Source organism: Scyliorhinus canicula, chromosome 9 (assembly GCF_902713615.1).
Source record: "Scyliorhinus canicula chromosome 9, sScyCan1.1, whole genome shotgun sequence".
Classification (NCBI taxonomy): Eukaryota; Metazoa; Chordata; class Chondrichthyes; order Carcharhiniformes; family Scyliorhinidae; genus Scyliorhinus; species Scyliorhinus canicula.
In genome coordinates this window covers 95,863,830-95,879,949 of record NC_052154.1, presented here as the reverse complement: position 1 = coordinate 95,879,949, position 16,120 = coordinate 95,863,830, and the positions used below count along the sequence as shown (strand labels likewise).

The 16,120-nt window shown below is 48.5% G+C and overlaps 1 protein-coding gene across 1 annotated transcript in view; it reads left to right on the top strand.

Annotated features, from left to right (window-relative positions):
* Positions 1-16,120, top strand: part of fbxo3 (F-box protein 3) — a 73,350-nt gene that overhangs the window by 37,576 nt on the left and 19,654 nt on the right. Inside the window, exons 5-9 of the mRNA XM_038807229.1 lie at positions 1,805-2,009; positions 8,451-8,496; positions 9,270-9,354; positions 12,354-12,476; positions 14,956-15,071. Of these exons, the coding sequence (XP_038663157.1) occupies positions 1,805-2,009; positions 8,451-8,496; positions 9,270-9,354; positions 12,354-12,476; positions 14,956-15,071 (575 nt within the window). The remainder of the gene's footprint in view (positions 1-1,804; positions 2,010-8,450; positions 8,497-9,269; positions 9,355-12,353; positions 12,477-14,955; positions 15,072-16,120) is intronic.

The following is a 16,120-nucleotide window of genomic DNA, read 5'->3' as shown; positions in this document are numbered from 1 at the left end:
CTTGAGTTATCCCGTTAACGGGGTTTAAAGTCAAAACCGTTGTCTCTGAGCTGGAGCCGCCCTGTGTGCGGCCACTTTAGTCATGGCCACCACGTGACTGGTGGAATATACTTGTCCACTTTGGCAGGAATAATAGAAAAGCAGTATATGTACTTAAACTGAAAGAGGTGACAAAACTTTGGGTGTCCTGGTAAATAATTCAGAAAAAGTTGTTATGCAGATACAACAAGTCATTAGGAAGACAAATGCAATGTTGGTGTTTATTGCAAGGGGGTGGAATCTGAAAGTAGGGATGTTTTTGCTGTCATTGCACAGTTGGTGAGCCCACATCCCTCATCTGGAGTACTTTGCAGGCCCAACAGCATCTGTGAAGAAAGAAGGGAGCTAACTTTTCAAGTCTGGATGACTCCTGCCACAGTCATTTGCATTTATCTGGAGTACTTTGTACAGTTTTGGTCTCCTTATTCAAAGAATGATATAATTGCATTGAAGCAGCTCAGAGAAGGTTCACTCATCTGATTGGTGAGATGGCAGGAGGAAAGGTTGGGCAGGTTGGGCCCATTGGAGCTTGGAAGATTGAGAGGTGACCTTACTGAAACATTTGAGATCCTGATGAGACTAGACAGGATGGATGTTGAGAGGATATTTCCCCTTGTGAGAGAGACGTGAACTAGGGGACACAGTTTAAAAATAAGGGGTCTCCCATTTAGGCTGGAGATGGAGAATTTATTTCTCCCAGTCATGAGTCTGTGGAACTTTCTTCCTGAGAGAGCGGTGCTGGCAGGCTCATTGAATAATTTTAAAGCTGAACTGGGTAGATTCTTTTTTGACAAGGGAGTTGAAGGATTTTGGGGTAGGAAGGAAAGGGGCGTTGACGTCACAATCTGATCAGTCTTATTGAATGGTGGCACAGGCTCGAGGGGCAGAATGGCCTACTTCTATGTGTTTGTGCTTGTATTGCTTTCATTTTTACTTTTCCTGCCTTCCAGCCTGTCATACAGTGCAGAAGGAGGCCATTCGGCCCATCGAGCCTGCAGCTACCCACTGAAAGAGCATCCTACCTAGGCCCATGCCCGTACCCTATCCCCGTAACCTAGTAACCCCACCTAACCTTTGGATAATAAGGGGCAAGTTAGCACGGTCAATCCACTTAGCTTGCATATCTTTGGACTGTGGGAGGAAACCGGAACACCCGGAGGAAACCCATGCAGACAAACAAAGAACAAAGAAAAGTACAGCACAGGAACAGGCCCTTCGGCCCTCCAAGCCTGCGCCGACCATGCTGCCACTTCTGCACTTCCGGGGTCCGTATCTCTCTATTCCCATCCTATTCATGTATTTGCCAAGATGCCCCTTAAATGTCACTATCGTCCCTGCTTCCACCACCTCCTCTGGCAGCGGGTTCCAGGCACCCACTACCCTCTGGGTAAAAAACTTACATCGTACACATGGGGAGAACATACAAATTCCACACAGGCAGTCACTCAAGGCTGGAATTGAACCTGGCGCTGTGAGGCAGCAGTGCTAACCACTGTACCATCATACTGCCCATGCGGCAACTTGCCACCAACTTTACTTTATCGTCTTCTGCATTTCCCTGCCTCTGTACTTAAATTTATTTTACCAGTATCGATGAAAGGTCATTGTTCTGAAATGTTAACTGTCTCCCTTTACAGATGCAGACTGACCTGAACATTTGCACCCTGTTTCCAGTGTAACTTCACATTTCCAGTTTCTGTGGTTTCTTGCTTTTGTATTAAGGAACTGATGTCAGCTAACAGTTTCTTCCCCATTCACTCCACAGCCTAATGGGCAGTATGGCTCTGTCCAGTCACTACCGTTCTGAGGATCTCTTAGACATTGACACGGCTGCAGGAGGCTTCCAACAGCGCAAGGGCCTGATGCACTGCCTCCCACTGACGTTCTGTATTCACACAGGACTCAGCCAGTACATGGCACTGGATGAGGTGGAGGGCCGAAAACCTTGTGAGATCTTCTACCATTGTGTGGTAAGGAGCTAACGTTAACATAGAGGGGCATTTCTATATGAACATTCTCCACCTCAGGATGTTGAAAAGGGCTTTCGAACCAGCCTCTGTTCTAATATGTGACTAATTTGTCCACAGCAAGATACCATAAACTGCAGTGACCATATTACTTTCCCATGGATGTTGTTTAGTGTTGTCCTTCAACAGTGCTGCACTCCCTCAGTGGTGGTCTGTCTTTCCAGAAGTGCGGACAGACACATTGGGAGAAGGCACATGGAGCTGAATTAGTCTTGAAGGCACAAGTTCCAACGTTCCAGTAATTCACAGTGTAGTTGAGGGACAGATGTCTTTCTACTACCACCTGCTCAATGGTAAGATGGTAGAATGAGACAGACTCAAGAACAGCTTCTTCCCTACTGCCATGAGACCTTTGAATGGACCTACCTCGTATTAAGTTGCTCTTTTCTCTACACCCTGGCGATGACTGTAACATTACATTCTGTAGTCTCTCGTTCCTTCCCTCTGTACGGTGTGCATTGTCTGTATAGCATGCAAGAAACAATACTTTTCACTTTATACTGATACATGTGACAATAATAAATCAAATCAAATCAAATCTGTTCCTAAGCTGTACTGTTTTTTGTAATTAAAGGGTTTCAGACAGCTCAAGTCTCGGTCATGTGACAGAGTGATTTTGGATTGACCAATGAAGCCCCTGGTTGACCCATTGTGTTTTGGAGCAGTTAACGGTTGGGCCGTTAACACTACATTGGAGATTAGGAGTCACATACAGCTGCCTTTTTCCATAGCTGGCTAGAGCACTGTTAGGAAGTGAAAAATGATTGGTGTTTTTTCTGGAATTTGATTCATTGTCTGTAATCACAGAGGGCATCAGCAACTCTATTATAATTCCTCTGTTATGAGTCATGGTTAGTGAGGGTTAGGTCTTTTCCAATTTGAAGATAAAAATGTTTCTTTTTGGAGTTACCGTGTTGACATAGTTTTTCAAAATTATAAATTTGGAATACCCAATTCTTTGTTCCAATTCAGCATGGCCAATCCACCTACCCTGCATATCTTTTGGGTTGTGGGGGTGAGACCCACGCAGATACGGGGAGAATGTGCAAACTCCACACGGACAGGGACCCGGGGCCTGGATCGAACCCAGGTCCTTGCCGCAGTGAGGCACCAGTGCTAACCACTGCACCACCGTGCTGCCCACCCCATTGACATACATATGTATTTATATTTAACTCCCTGTCTTACTCGGGGCACCTAATACTGATCCTCTGACAGTGCAGCACTCCCTCAGTACTGAACCTCTGACAGTGCAGCACTCCCTCAGTACTGACCCTCTGACAGTGCAGCACTCCCTCAGTATGACCCTCTGACAGTGCAGCACTCCCTCAGTACTGACCCTCTGACAGTGCAGCACTCCCTCAGTACTGACCCTCTGACAGTGCAGCACTCCCTCAGTACTGACCCTCTGACAGTGCAGCACTCCCTCAGTACTGACCCTCTGACAGTGCAGCATTCCCTCAGTATGACCCTCTGACAGTGCAGCACTCCCTCAGTACTGACCCTCTGACAGTGCAGCATTCCCTCAGTCCTGACCCTCTGACAGTGCAGCACTCCCTCAGTACTGACCCTCTGACAGTGCAGCACTCCCTCATTTACTCAGTTGCTCAGTCACCTGGGGTAGATTATGATGTTGTCTACCTTGTCAAGTGGATTCTTCAACACTCTCATTTGTTACTAATGTTATTGAAATGGCGACTGAGCGTCTTTATTGGAGCTTCTGGTCAACGGAGCAAAGCTAAAGATCGAAGCGATGGCCCTCTGAAGAGTGGGTACTGGAGCAGGGATCTATCATCTGAATGATGAAGGTCTGTTGCGAGCCGAATGTGACCACCTGTAAAAGATGCTGAGAAGAAATAACATTGATGTCCTCACAATACAGGAAATGCATATCATGAATGATAAGCTAACAGTTCGTTACAAGATTTATGGTTATAAGCCTGCCACAACCTATGCAAAAGAAAATACATTGTGGAGAGGACAGAAGGAGGCTTTAAACGGGACGTAGATAGGTTTGTGAGTGTGCAAAGATCTGGCAAATGGAGTAGAACGTGGGCAAATGTGAAATAGTGCATTTTGACAGGAAGAATTGAAAATAATTTTATTATCTAAATAAGGGATTGCAGAGCTCTAATGTGCTGAGGGACCTGGGTGTTTGAATGCATGAATCACTGAAGGATTATACAGGTACAGCAAGTAATTGGGAAAGTTAATAGAATGTTATTGTTTATTGTGAGGGGAATTGAATACAAGAGTAGGGAGGTTCTGCTTCAGTTGTTAGGACACTATTAGAGACCACATGGAGCATTGTGGACAGTATTGATCTCCTTATTTAAGGAAGGATGGAAATGTGTTGGAAGAAGTTTCCAGAAGATTTAATGGACTAAAACCAGTAATGGGCAGGTTGTCTTAGAAGGAAAGGTTGGACACGCTAGGCTTGTATCCGCTGGATTTAAAACAGGACGAGGCAACTTGATTGAAAGATATTCTGAGGGGTGTTGACAGGATGAATGTTGAGAGTTTGTTCCCTATTGTGGAAGAATTTAGTACTCGGGAGTCACTGTTTAAAAATAAGTGTTCTCCCATTTAAAATAGGGATGTGGAGAAATGTTTTCTGTCGTGGTTTTTTTGGAACTCTCCCCATTTCTTCCCATTTTTAAAATAATATGACTGCAACAAATATATACTTTAACCCAACAAATGTAGACCTTAAAACCATGACTGCAACACATATAAAATACAATATATATAACAATTTCCTACTTTCATAACACCATGGAGCATATAGAGTAACATTCTGCTCCCAACTCTGGTTTGAAAGTGACATCCCAGAGTCACACCAGAGTACGACATTGGACGGGTTAGGAAATTTGAGATTAAAAATGAGGATGGCTTTTGCTCAAAAACCCATGAAAGAAAGAAGGAATGCACACCCTCAATGCTGACCCTCTGACAGTGAAGCACTCCCTCAGTACTGATCCTGACAGTGCAGCACTCACTCAGTACTGCCCCTCTGACAGTACAGTACTCCCTCAGTACTGCCCCTCTGACAGTACAGTACTCCCTCAGTACTGATCCTCTGACAGTGCAGCACTCGCTCAGTACTGACCCTCTGACAGTGCAGCACTTCCTCAGTACTGCCCCTCTGACAGTACAGTACTCCCTCAGTACTGACCCTCTGACAGTGCGGCGCTCCCCGAGTACTGACCCGCTGACAGTTCGGCGCTCCCTCAGTACTGACCCTCTGACAGTTTGGCACTCCCTCAGTACTGACCCTCTGACAGTTCGGCGCTCCCTCAGTACTGACCCTCTGACAGTGCGGCACTGCCTCACTGTGTATTGGAATTTTGTGCGCAATTCTCCAGAGCGGAAATTTCTCATGAAGGGAGGACAGGACTGCTGCTGAGCCATGTTGAAACTGAAAAGAGTTACTGTTGCCAGCTCCTATTCATTGGAAGAGCTGATACCTGGACTAATCTGCTGTCTCCAATATTCTGCCACTAATCTCCTTCCTCCTTTCCTGGCAATCAGGGTTTGCCCCTCTAAACTGTTGTCTGGAGCCCAAAACCCACTGCCAATCAGTCAACAAAAATAAAAATATTGAAACATGGCGAATAGGACCAAGAGGAGGCCATGTGGCCTATCGGGCCATTCATTATGATCACGGCTGATCATCCAACTCAATAACCTAATTCCGCTTTCACCCAATATCCTTTTATCCTCTTTGCCCGAAGTGCACCTAACTGCTTCTTGAAAACATGCAATGTTTTGACCTCGGCTACTTCCTGTGGTAACGAATTCCACAGGTCCACCACTATGGGTGAAGACATTTCTCCTCATCTCTGTCCTAAATGGTCTACCCCGGACACTCAGACTGTGACCACTGGTTCCGGACACACCCACCATCGGGAACACGCTTCCTGCATCTACCCTATCTTAGTTCTGTTAGAATTGTGTATGTTTTGTGAGAGACCCCCCCCCCCCCCCCCCCCCCCCCCCCATTCTTCTGAACTCCTAGGAGCGGCACAGTGGTTAGCACTTCACAGCACCAAGGTCCCAGGTTTGATTCCCACCTTGGGCCAATGTCTGTGCAGAGTCTGCACATTCTCCCCGTGTCTGCGAGGGTTTCCTCTGGGTGCTCTGGTTTCCTCCCACAAGTCCCGAAAGACGTGCAGTTAGGTGAATTGGACATTCTGAATTTCTCCCTCTGTGTACCCGAACAGGCGCTGGAATGTGGCGACTAGGGGATTTTCACAGTAACTTCATTGCAGTGCTAATGTAACCCTACTTGTAACACTAAAGATTATTGTTTTTATTATACAATCCTAAACAATTCAATCTGTCCTTGTACGTCTGACCCGCCATCCCAGGAATCAGTCTGGTAAACCTTCACTGCGTTCCCTCTCGAGCAAGAACATGCTTCCTCGGATAAGGAGACCAGCATTACAATCAATATTCCAGGTGTGGCCTAGCCTCACCAAAATCCTGTATAATTGCAGCAAGACATCCCTGCTCCTGCACTCGAATCCTCTTGCTATGAAGGCCAGCATACCATTTGCCGCCTATACCGCCTGCTGCACCTGCATGCTTACCTTCAGTGACTGGTTTAATAGGACACCCAGGTCTCATTGCATATCCCTCTCTCCTAATTTATGGCCGTTCAGATAATAGTCTGCTTGCTTTTGCTGCCAAAGTGGATATCCTCATATTTCTCCAAACTATACTGCATCTGCCATTCATTTGCCCACTCACTCAACTTGTCCAAATTACACTGTAATCCTTATCTCTGCATCCTCCTCACAGCTCACCCTCCCACACAACTTGGTGTCTTCTGCAATAACGATTCTTTAGTTAAACTCCAAATCTAGACAGTAGCGGCAAAATATTCCTCATGTACTCTAACACACCACTAAGCTTCTGTGTAAGCTCAGTACCCAGAATGACATATGTCTGCGGTGTGAACTCCGTATGGAGAGTGACGTGTATCTGCTGTGTGAACTCAGTATGGAGAGTGACGTGTATCTGCTGTGTGAACTCAGTATGGAGAGTGACGTGTATCTGCTGTGTGAACTCAGTATCCAGAGTGACGTGTATCTGCTGTGTGAGTTCACTATCCAGAGTGATGTGTATCTGCTGTGTGAGTTCACTATCCAGAGTGATGTGTATCTGCTGTGTGAGTTCACTATCCAGAGTGATGTGTATCTGCTGTGTGAATTCACTATCCAGAGTGATGTGTATCTGCTGTGTGAGTTCACTATCCAGAGTGATGTGTATCTGCTGTGTGAGCTCAGTATCCAGAGTGACGTGTATCTGCTGTGTGAGCACAGTATCCCGAGTGATGTGTATCTGCTGTGTGAATTCACTATCCAGAGTGATGTGTATCTGCTGTGTGAGCACAGTATCCAGAGTGATGTGTATCTGCTGTGTGAGCACAGTATCCAGAGTGATGTGTATCTGCTGTGTGAATTCACTATCCAGAGTGATGTGTATCTGCTGTGTGAATTCACTATCCAGAGTGATGTGTATCTGCTGTGTGAATTCACTATCCAGAGTGATGTGTATCTGCTGTGTGAGCACAGTATCCAGAGTGATGTGTATCTGCTGTGTGAGCTCAGTATTCAGAGTGACGTGTATCTGCTGTGTGAGTTCACTATCCAGAGTGATGTGCATCTGCTGTGTGAGCACAGTATACAGAGTGACGTGTATCTGCTGTGTGAATTCACTATCCAGAGTGATGTGTATCTGCTGTGTGAATTCACTATCCAGAGTGACGTGTATCTGCTGTGTGAGCACAGTATCCAGAGTGATGTGTATCTGCTGTGTGAGCACAGTATCCAGAGTGATGTGTATCTGCTGTGTGAATTCACTATCCAGAGTGATGTGTATCTTCCGTGTGTGCTCAGAATCCGAGTGGTGTGTATCTGCTGTGTAACTGCTGTGTGAGCTCAGTATGGAGAGTGACGTGTATCTGCTGTGTGAGTTCACTATCCAGAGTGATGTGTATCTGCTGTGTGAATTCACTATCCAGAGTGATGTGTATCTGCTGTGTGAGCACAGTATCCAGAGTGATGTGTATCTGCTGTGTGAACTCAGTATCCAGAGTGATGTGTATCTTCCGTGTGTGCTCAGAATCCAGAGTGATGTGTATCTGCTGTGTGAATTCACTATCCAGAGTGATGTGTATCTGCTGTGTGAGTTCACTATCCAGAGTGATGTGTATCTGCTGTGTGAGTTCACTATCCAGAGTGGTGTGTATCTGCTGTGTGAATTCACTATCCAGAGTGATGTGTATCTTCCGTGTGTGCTCAGAATCCAGAGTGGTGTGTATCTGCTGTGTAACTGCTGTGTGAGCTCAGAGTGACGTATGTCTGCTCTTTCCCACAGGATCAGCTGGCGTCAGATCCCTCAGTGGTCGACATGTTTCTCACAGGTATCAAACTGCTTATTAGCCCCCTTCTCCTAGGTTGTGGAAATGGGAGCTGGTGATTGGTTGGCGGGCTCGTTTCATGTTGCTTCATATCTCCCTCTGAGTCTGATCAAGCTCTTTACCCTGGGTGTTGTGCAAAATACTGCGGTTGCTGGAGATCTAACAGAAAAATAAAATGCTCAAAAAACTCAAGTGTCTGTCAGCATGTGTGGAGAAAAAAAGTGTTCATGTTACCCGTATCCAGAAAAGTCATATTTGACTTGAAAGGTTAACTTTGTTTCTTTCTCCACAGATGCTGCCACAGCCATTGAGATTTCTCGGCACTTACTGTTTTGTTGTTAAAATTTGAGTTCCAGTATTTTTTGCAATTTTGTGGTGTCTTTGTTATGCACATCATCTTCTTGTCTTGTGGATTAACCCTGAGCTGTGTTCTCGCTGTAGCCAGTCTTTGCCGAATGCATTAGGCAGCAGCATCAACACCCAACCTGGTATAACACAGTCCAGCAGCTTAATGCCACCATAATCTAATAATCACTTGGGGCTTCCTGTTTCCTGACTGACCGTTGAGCTCCCAGTGTTTTAAACTCCTTTTGACAAGGCCACTTGTCAGCTTGGTTTTTCTAACAATGAGATTGGGCAGTGAAGTGTGAATGTTTCTCACTGATGTTAGGTTAGTGCTCACTGCAGTTTACGGTGAGGAAGCAAAGGGTTAATGGTGGTGGGTACAATAGGTGGTCAGAGAGTGAAGCGTTAATGTGATTTTTTCCTGTGTGTAGGCTCCTCATTCACAGACTGGTTCACCACGTTTGTCAACAATGTAACATCAGGACGGTATCCCATTATCCGGGACCAGATCTTCCGGTCAGTCTGTCCAATACATTGTATTATGTGTTTGCGCGTCCGCATGCCTGTGCGTGTGCATGTCTGTGCGTACGTGTATGCCTGACTGCATGCTCGAGTCTGCGTGCATATGTCTACGCTGTTATGACACCCTGGGAAGTACGTGGTCAATTCCAACCCCGGGTGTCCTGGAGTGACAATACAAGCGAATTAACCAATAATTATTATAAAAACATTCAAAGTCTTTGGCCCTTGGCTGCCCAATAATTGCAGTCACCAGGTTTGTAAGTTGAAACACAATTATTGTTTATTTCCAGAAAGATTAATAGTGAAATACACAGCATATACATAGGTATACATTGACTCGTGCGTCTGTGCATGCGTGCCCCTGTGTCTATGTGTTTGTATCTGAATCTGCCTCTGTGGGGGTGTCTGTGTCTAAATCTGCGTAGGAGTGTCGGTGTCTGAATCTGCCCGTGGGAGTGTGTGTGTCTGAATCTGCCTGTGTGTGTGTCTGAATCTGCCTGTGTGTGTGTCTGAATCTGCCTGTGTGTGTGTCTGAATCTGCCTGTGTGTGTGTCTGAATCTGCCTGTGTGTGTGTCTGAATCTGCCTGTGTGTGTGGCTGAATCTGCCTGTGTGTGTGTGGCTGAATCTGAACCTGCCCGTGTGTGTGTCTGAATCTGAATCTGCCCGTGTGTGTGTGTCTGAATCTGCCTGTGTGTGTGGCTGAATCTGCCTGTGTGTGTGGCTGAATCTGAACCTGCCCGTGTGTGTATCTGAATCTGCCCGTGTGTGTGTGTCTGAATCTGCCTGTGTGTGTGGTTGAAACTGCCCGTGTGTGTGTCTGAATCTGAATCTGCCCGTGTGTGTGTCTGAATCTGAATCTGCCCGTGTGTGTGTCTGAATCTGAATCTGCCCGTGTGTGTGTCTGAATCTGAATCTGCCCGTGTGTGTGTCTGAATCTGCCTGTGTGTGTGTGTCTGAATCTGCCTGTGTGTGTGGTTGAAACTGCCCGTGTGTGTGTCTGAATCTGAATCTGCCCGTGTGTGTGTCTGAATCTGAATCTGCCTGTGTGTGTGTGTCTGAATCTGCCTGTGCGTGTGGCTGAATCTGCCTGGGTGTGTGGCTGAATCTGCCTATGTGTGTGGCTGAATCTGCCCGTGTGTGTGTCTGAATCTGAATCTGTCCGTGTGTGTGTGTGGCTGAATCTGCCCTTGTGTGTGTGGCTGAATCTGCCTGTGTGTGTGGCTGAATCTGCCTGTGCGTGTGGCTGAATCTGCCTGTGCGTGTGGCTGAATCTGCCTGTGCGTGTGGCTGAATCTGCCTGTGCGTGTGGCTGAATCTGCCTGTGCGTGTGGTTGAATCTGCCTGTGCGTGTGGCTGAATCTGCCTGTACATGTGGCTGAATCTGCCCGTGTGTGTGTGTCTGAATCTGCCTGTGTGTGTGGCTGAATCTGCCTGTCGTGGCTGATCTTCCCGTGTGTGTCTGAATCTAACTTCCCGTGGTGTGTGTCTGAATCTGAACTGCCCGTACGTGTGGCTGAATCTGCCCGTACGTGTGGCTGAATCTGCCCGTGTGTGTGGCTGAATCTGCCCTGTGTGTGGCTGAATCTGCCCGTGTGTGGCTGAATCTGCCCGTGTGTGTGGCTGAATCTGCCCGTGTGTGTGGCTGAATCTGCCTGTGCGTGTGGCTGAATCTGCCTGTGCGTGTGGCTGAATCTGCCTGTGCGTGTGGCTGAATCTGCCCGTGTGTGTGTCTGAATCTGAATCTGCCCGTGTGTGTGTCTGAATCTGAATCTGCCCGTGTGTGTGTCTGAATCTGAATCTGCCCGTGTGTGTGTGGCTGAATCTGGCCTTGTGCGTGTGGCTGAATCTGGCCTTGTGCGTGTGGCTGAATCTGCCTGTGCGTGTGGCTGAATCTGCCTGTGCGTGTGGCTGAATCTGCCTGTGCGTGTGGCTGAATCTGCCTGTGCGTGTGGCTGAATCTGCCTGTGCGTGTGGCTGAATCTGCCTGTGCGTGTGGTTGAATCTGCCTGTGCGTGTGGCTGAATCTGCCTGTACGTGTGGCTGAATCTGCCGTGTGTGTGTGTCTGAATCTGCCTGTGTGTGTGGCTGAATCTGCCTGTGCGTGTGGCTGAATCTTCCCGTGTGTGTGTCTGAATCTGAAACTGCCCGTGTGTGTCTGAATCTGGCCTTGTGTGTGTGGCTGAATCTGCCTGTGCGTGTGGCTGAATCTGCCTGTGCGTGTGGCTGAATCTGCCTGTGCGTGTGGCTGAATCTGCCTGTGCGTGTGGCTGAATCTGCCTGTGCGTGTGGCTGAATCTGCCTGTGCGTGTGGCTGAATCTGCCTGTGCGTGTGGCTGAATCTGCCTGTGCGTGTGGCTGAATCTGCCTGTGCGTGTGGCTGAATCTGCCTGTGCGTGTGGCTGAATCTGCCTGTGCGTGTGGTTGAATCTGCCTGTACGTGTGGCTGAATCTGCCTGTACGTGTGGCTGAATCTGCCCGTGTGTGTGGCTGAATCTGCCCGTGTGTGTGGCTGAATCTGCCCGTGTGTGTGGCTGAATCTGCCCGTGTGTGTGGCTGAATCTGCCTGTGCGTGTGGCTGAATCTGCCCGTGTGTGTGTCTGAATCTGAAACTGCCCGTGTGTGTGTGTGTGTCTGAATCTGGCCTTGTGTGTGTGGCTGAATCTGCCCATGTGTGCGTGTGTCTGAATCTGCCTGTGCGTGTGTCTGAATCTGGCCGTGTGTGCGTGTGTCTGAATCTGGCCTTGTGTATGTGTCTGAATCTGCCTGTGAGAGTGTCTGAATCTCCGTGTGTGTCTGAATCTGCCCACGTGTGTGTGCCTGAACCTGCCAGCGGGTGTGAGTGTTTGTGCATATGTGCTGATTTGTGTGTGTGTGTAATTGCCCATCCTGTTCCTGCAGTCCCGCAGTGTATAAATGTTACAGCCAGGCCTATGCTGGGATTGTGTTGGAATTTCTCGGTTTGACTTGTTAACGTGATTCTCTCTTTCCCAGGTACATCCATGATGAGAGATGTGTGGCCCAAACAGGCGACATTATCATTTCTGTGTCCACCTCTTTCCTGCCGGAGTTGAGCTCGGTTCACCCACCCCATTACTTCTTCTCCTACAGAATCAGGTATGATGATCTCCCGTGTTCCTGCTCAGTCTGCACCCACTCTATTCATTTGCTGTTTTGAGGCTTTCGCCATCTATCTCGGTGTGGGGTGTGCTCAGGCAGTGACTTCACTGGCTCAAAGTGCTTTGATCAATCTGAGCCAGCCTCAGGTTTAAGGTAACACGTGTTCCTCCCTCTCACTCCATGGCTGCTGTGCTCTCTGCTCCCAGCTAGTTTGCAGTCTCTTCTCTTTCAGGGTCCTAGTGGCCCTGGCAGCGCAGGCAAGCCTTCCTGCTTTCGTCTCTTTCTGTGAGATAAGGTCAAACTCCAGATTTGACATTTTGACACCTCATTCCAAATGTTTAGCATAGATATCCAGTAAAATTCTCATTAGGGCAGGCACCTATCAATAGATTTTAGTTACAGGAACTGCTTTGCTATTATACTTTCTGTGATATATGTTGTAAGGTGTTGGATACTGAGCTGGTGGTAGAAGCTGGATGTGGTGGCAGAGTGCACATTTGAAAATGGTGGCCCGTTAAAATATATGATCTTGTCTGGTTTGACATGCCTCGCAAACACCTGAGCGTTTTAGTTAATTGCTTTAGTTGACAACAACTCTTGTGCTCGCCGTACGAGATAGCTTCACTCCGCACCCGGAAAAGTAGTCCGCATGATAAGGAAGGTTATTCTGTTGAAGACATAGGCTGATGCCCAGCCTCTCCCATGATATGCTGGGGGTCCATGTGGGGATGAGGGTCCTGCTTATGCGCGCTGCATGCCTGACAGTTTGCCCTGTTGTCCTCAATCATACTGGCGATTCCTGGCCACAAGACAACAAATTGGGCCCCTGTTCTGCACTTGGTGATGCCCAGCTAGCCCTGGTGTATTTTTTGAAGGATCTCAATCAAAGTGAAGCTGCGAGATAATCACTGATATTAAAGTGCTTTTACTGTAATGGTACCATGCTTGCTTTCTGTGGCCATCCTTATTGGCAAAAGTTGCATGTGTGGGCAAACTTCTTGTGGTAGTCACCACTGATGTATATATTGTATATAGAGGATGTTGTTATAGTTGCTTTACGGTAAGGCCCCTGTACTACAGGTACAGGGGCAGATCCCTGCCTGCGGGCTCCGCCCAGTAGGTGGAGTATAAATATGTGTGCTCCCCGTACAGCAGCCATTTTGTCATCTGCTGTAGGAGGCCACACATCTCAGGGTAATAAAGCCTCGATTACATCCTACTCTAGTCTTTGCGCCAATTTATTACACTGAGATGTCAGAGATGGACCTCCGCATCAAGCCGGATCGCCTACAGCTGTATCCTCAAGCAGACAACGTCAAAAAGGACTTTGAACATTGGTTAGCCTGTTTCGAAGCGTACATCGGGTCTGCGGCAGACACAATTCCAGAAGCACAGAAGCTCCAGATCCTTTACACGCGGCTGAGCTCCAATGTCTTTCCACTCGTCCAGGACGCGCCGACCTACGCAGAGGCCATGGCGCTACTGAAGGAGAACTACGCTCAGCGGACTAACAAAATCTACGCCAGACACTTCCTCTCCACGCGGCGCCAGCTTCCCGGTGAGTCAGTGGAAGATTTCTGGCACGCCCTTCTCGCCCTAGTTAGAGACTGACTGTGAGGCCGCTTTGGCCATGGAACACTCGAATTTGCTAATGAGAGACGCATTTGTTACGGGCATAGGGTCTGACTACATCCGCCAGCGCCTCTTAAAAGGGGCCACGCTTGACCTCGCGGCGACCGATAAGCTAGCGCACTCACTTACAGTTGCATCACGCAACATTCAGGCCTATGCCCCTGACCGCGCGGCCCACCCCTCCTGTGCATCGTGAACTCCGCAGACGGCTGCCCGATCGTGGACCCCACCAGCGACCGCCCTTAGCCAGCCGAACGCCTGTGCTGCACGACGGTGGTGAGCCTTTCCTTCAGAATTGAAATATTAATGGTTTTTGACTGAACCAGGGACCATTCTTTTGATAATTTAAAAAAATAAATTTAGTGTACCCAATGAAGTTTTTTCCAATTCAGGGGCAATTTAGCGTGTTAATCCACCTACCTTGCACATCTTTGGGTTGTGGGGGTGCAACCCACTCAAACACGGGGAGAATGTGCAAGCTCCACACAGACAGTGACCCAGAGCCAGGATTAAACCTGGGACCTCAGCGCCGTGAGGCGGTTGTGCTAACCACTAGGCCACCGTGCTGCCCTTACTTGTCCACTTTGGCAGGAATAATAGAAAAGCAGTATATGTACTTAAACTGAAAGAGGTGACAAAACTTTGGGTGTCCTGGTAAATAATTCAGAAAAAGTTGTTATGCAGATACAACAAGTCATTAGGAAGACAAACGTGCTGCCTATTCTTTTAATAATTGTTCAGATATTGCAGAAATGTTGATGATAATCTGAGCCTTTATGAACCCCATTACAGTTTAATTGCAGTGACAGAGGTACTGTTTTTCTCTCTCTCTCTCTGTGTACAGAATAGAGATGGTGAAGGATGCCTCACCCGACAATGTCTGTCAGCTAGACAGTCGTTACTGGAAGATAACCAATGAGAATGGAGATGTCGAGGAAGTCCAGGGTTCTGGAGTTGTTGGTATGGTCATCTCCCGCCGTGCGTCCCCCTCTCTCCCGTCCTGCACCCACCCCCCTCCCACCCTGCACCTCCTCTCTCTCCCGCCCTGCGCCCACTCCCCTCCCACCCTGCACCTCCTCTCTCTCCCGCCCTGCGCCCACCCCCTCCCACCCTGCACCTCCTCTCTCTCCCGCCCTGCGCCCACCCCCCCTCCCACCCTGCACCTCCTCTCTCTCCCGCCCTGCGCCCACCCCCCTCCCACCCTGCACCTCCTCTCTCTCCCATCCTGCACCCCCCTCTCTCCCGCCCTGCGTCTCCCTTACTCCCAGTCACACAGCACCAGGGTCCCAGATTCCCCGCTGGGTCACTGTCTGTGCGGAGTCTACACGTTCTTCCCGTGTCTGCATGGGTTTCCTCCGGGTGCTTCAGTTTCCTCCCACACTCCAAAGATGTGCAGGTTAGGTGGATTGGCCATGATAAATTGCCCTTAGTGACCAGGTTTTGGGCCTCTTTCCTTCCCCCCCCCCCCCCCCCCCATGTCATGTCACTAACCCAGGTCTCTACACTCGGGGGGCTTTGAGTCCCTCCACATTATTAATATCTGTCTCCGGGCAACCAGGGAAGTAAAGGCCAAGACGTCGGCCTCTTTCGTCCCCCCAAACTCCCGGCTCTTCAGACACTCCAAAGATCGGCACCTCCGCATTCGTCACCACCGTGTTTTGAGTACCATGGACATTACCTTAGCGAAACCCTGCCAGAACCCTCTTAAGCTTCGGGCAAGGCCAGAACATGTGGACATGGTTTGCTGGGCTTCCCGTGCACCTCGCACACCTGTCCTCTATCCCGAAGAACTTGCTCATCCGGGCCACAATCACGTGTGCCCGGTGGACTACCTTGAATTGTATCAGGCTAAGCCTGGCACATGATGAGGATGTATTAACCCTGCTTAGGGTATCCGCCCACAGACCCGCCTCTATCTCTCCTCCTAGCTCGTCCTCAAACTTGCCCTGAAGCTCCTCCACCGGGGTTTCCTCTGCATCCCAAAGCTCCTGGTAAATATCTAATACCTT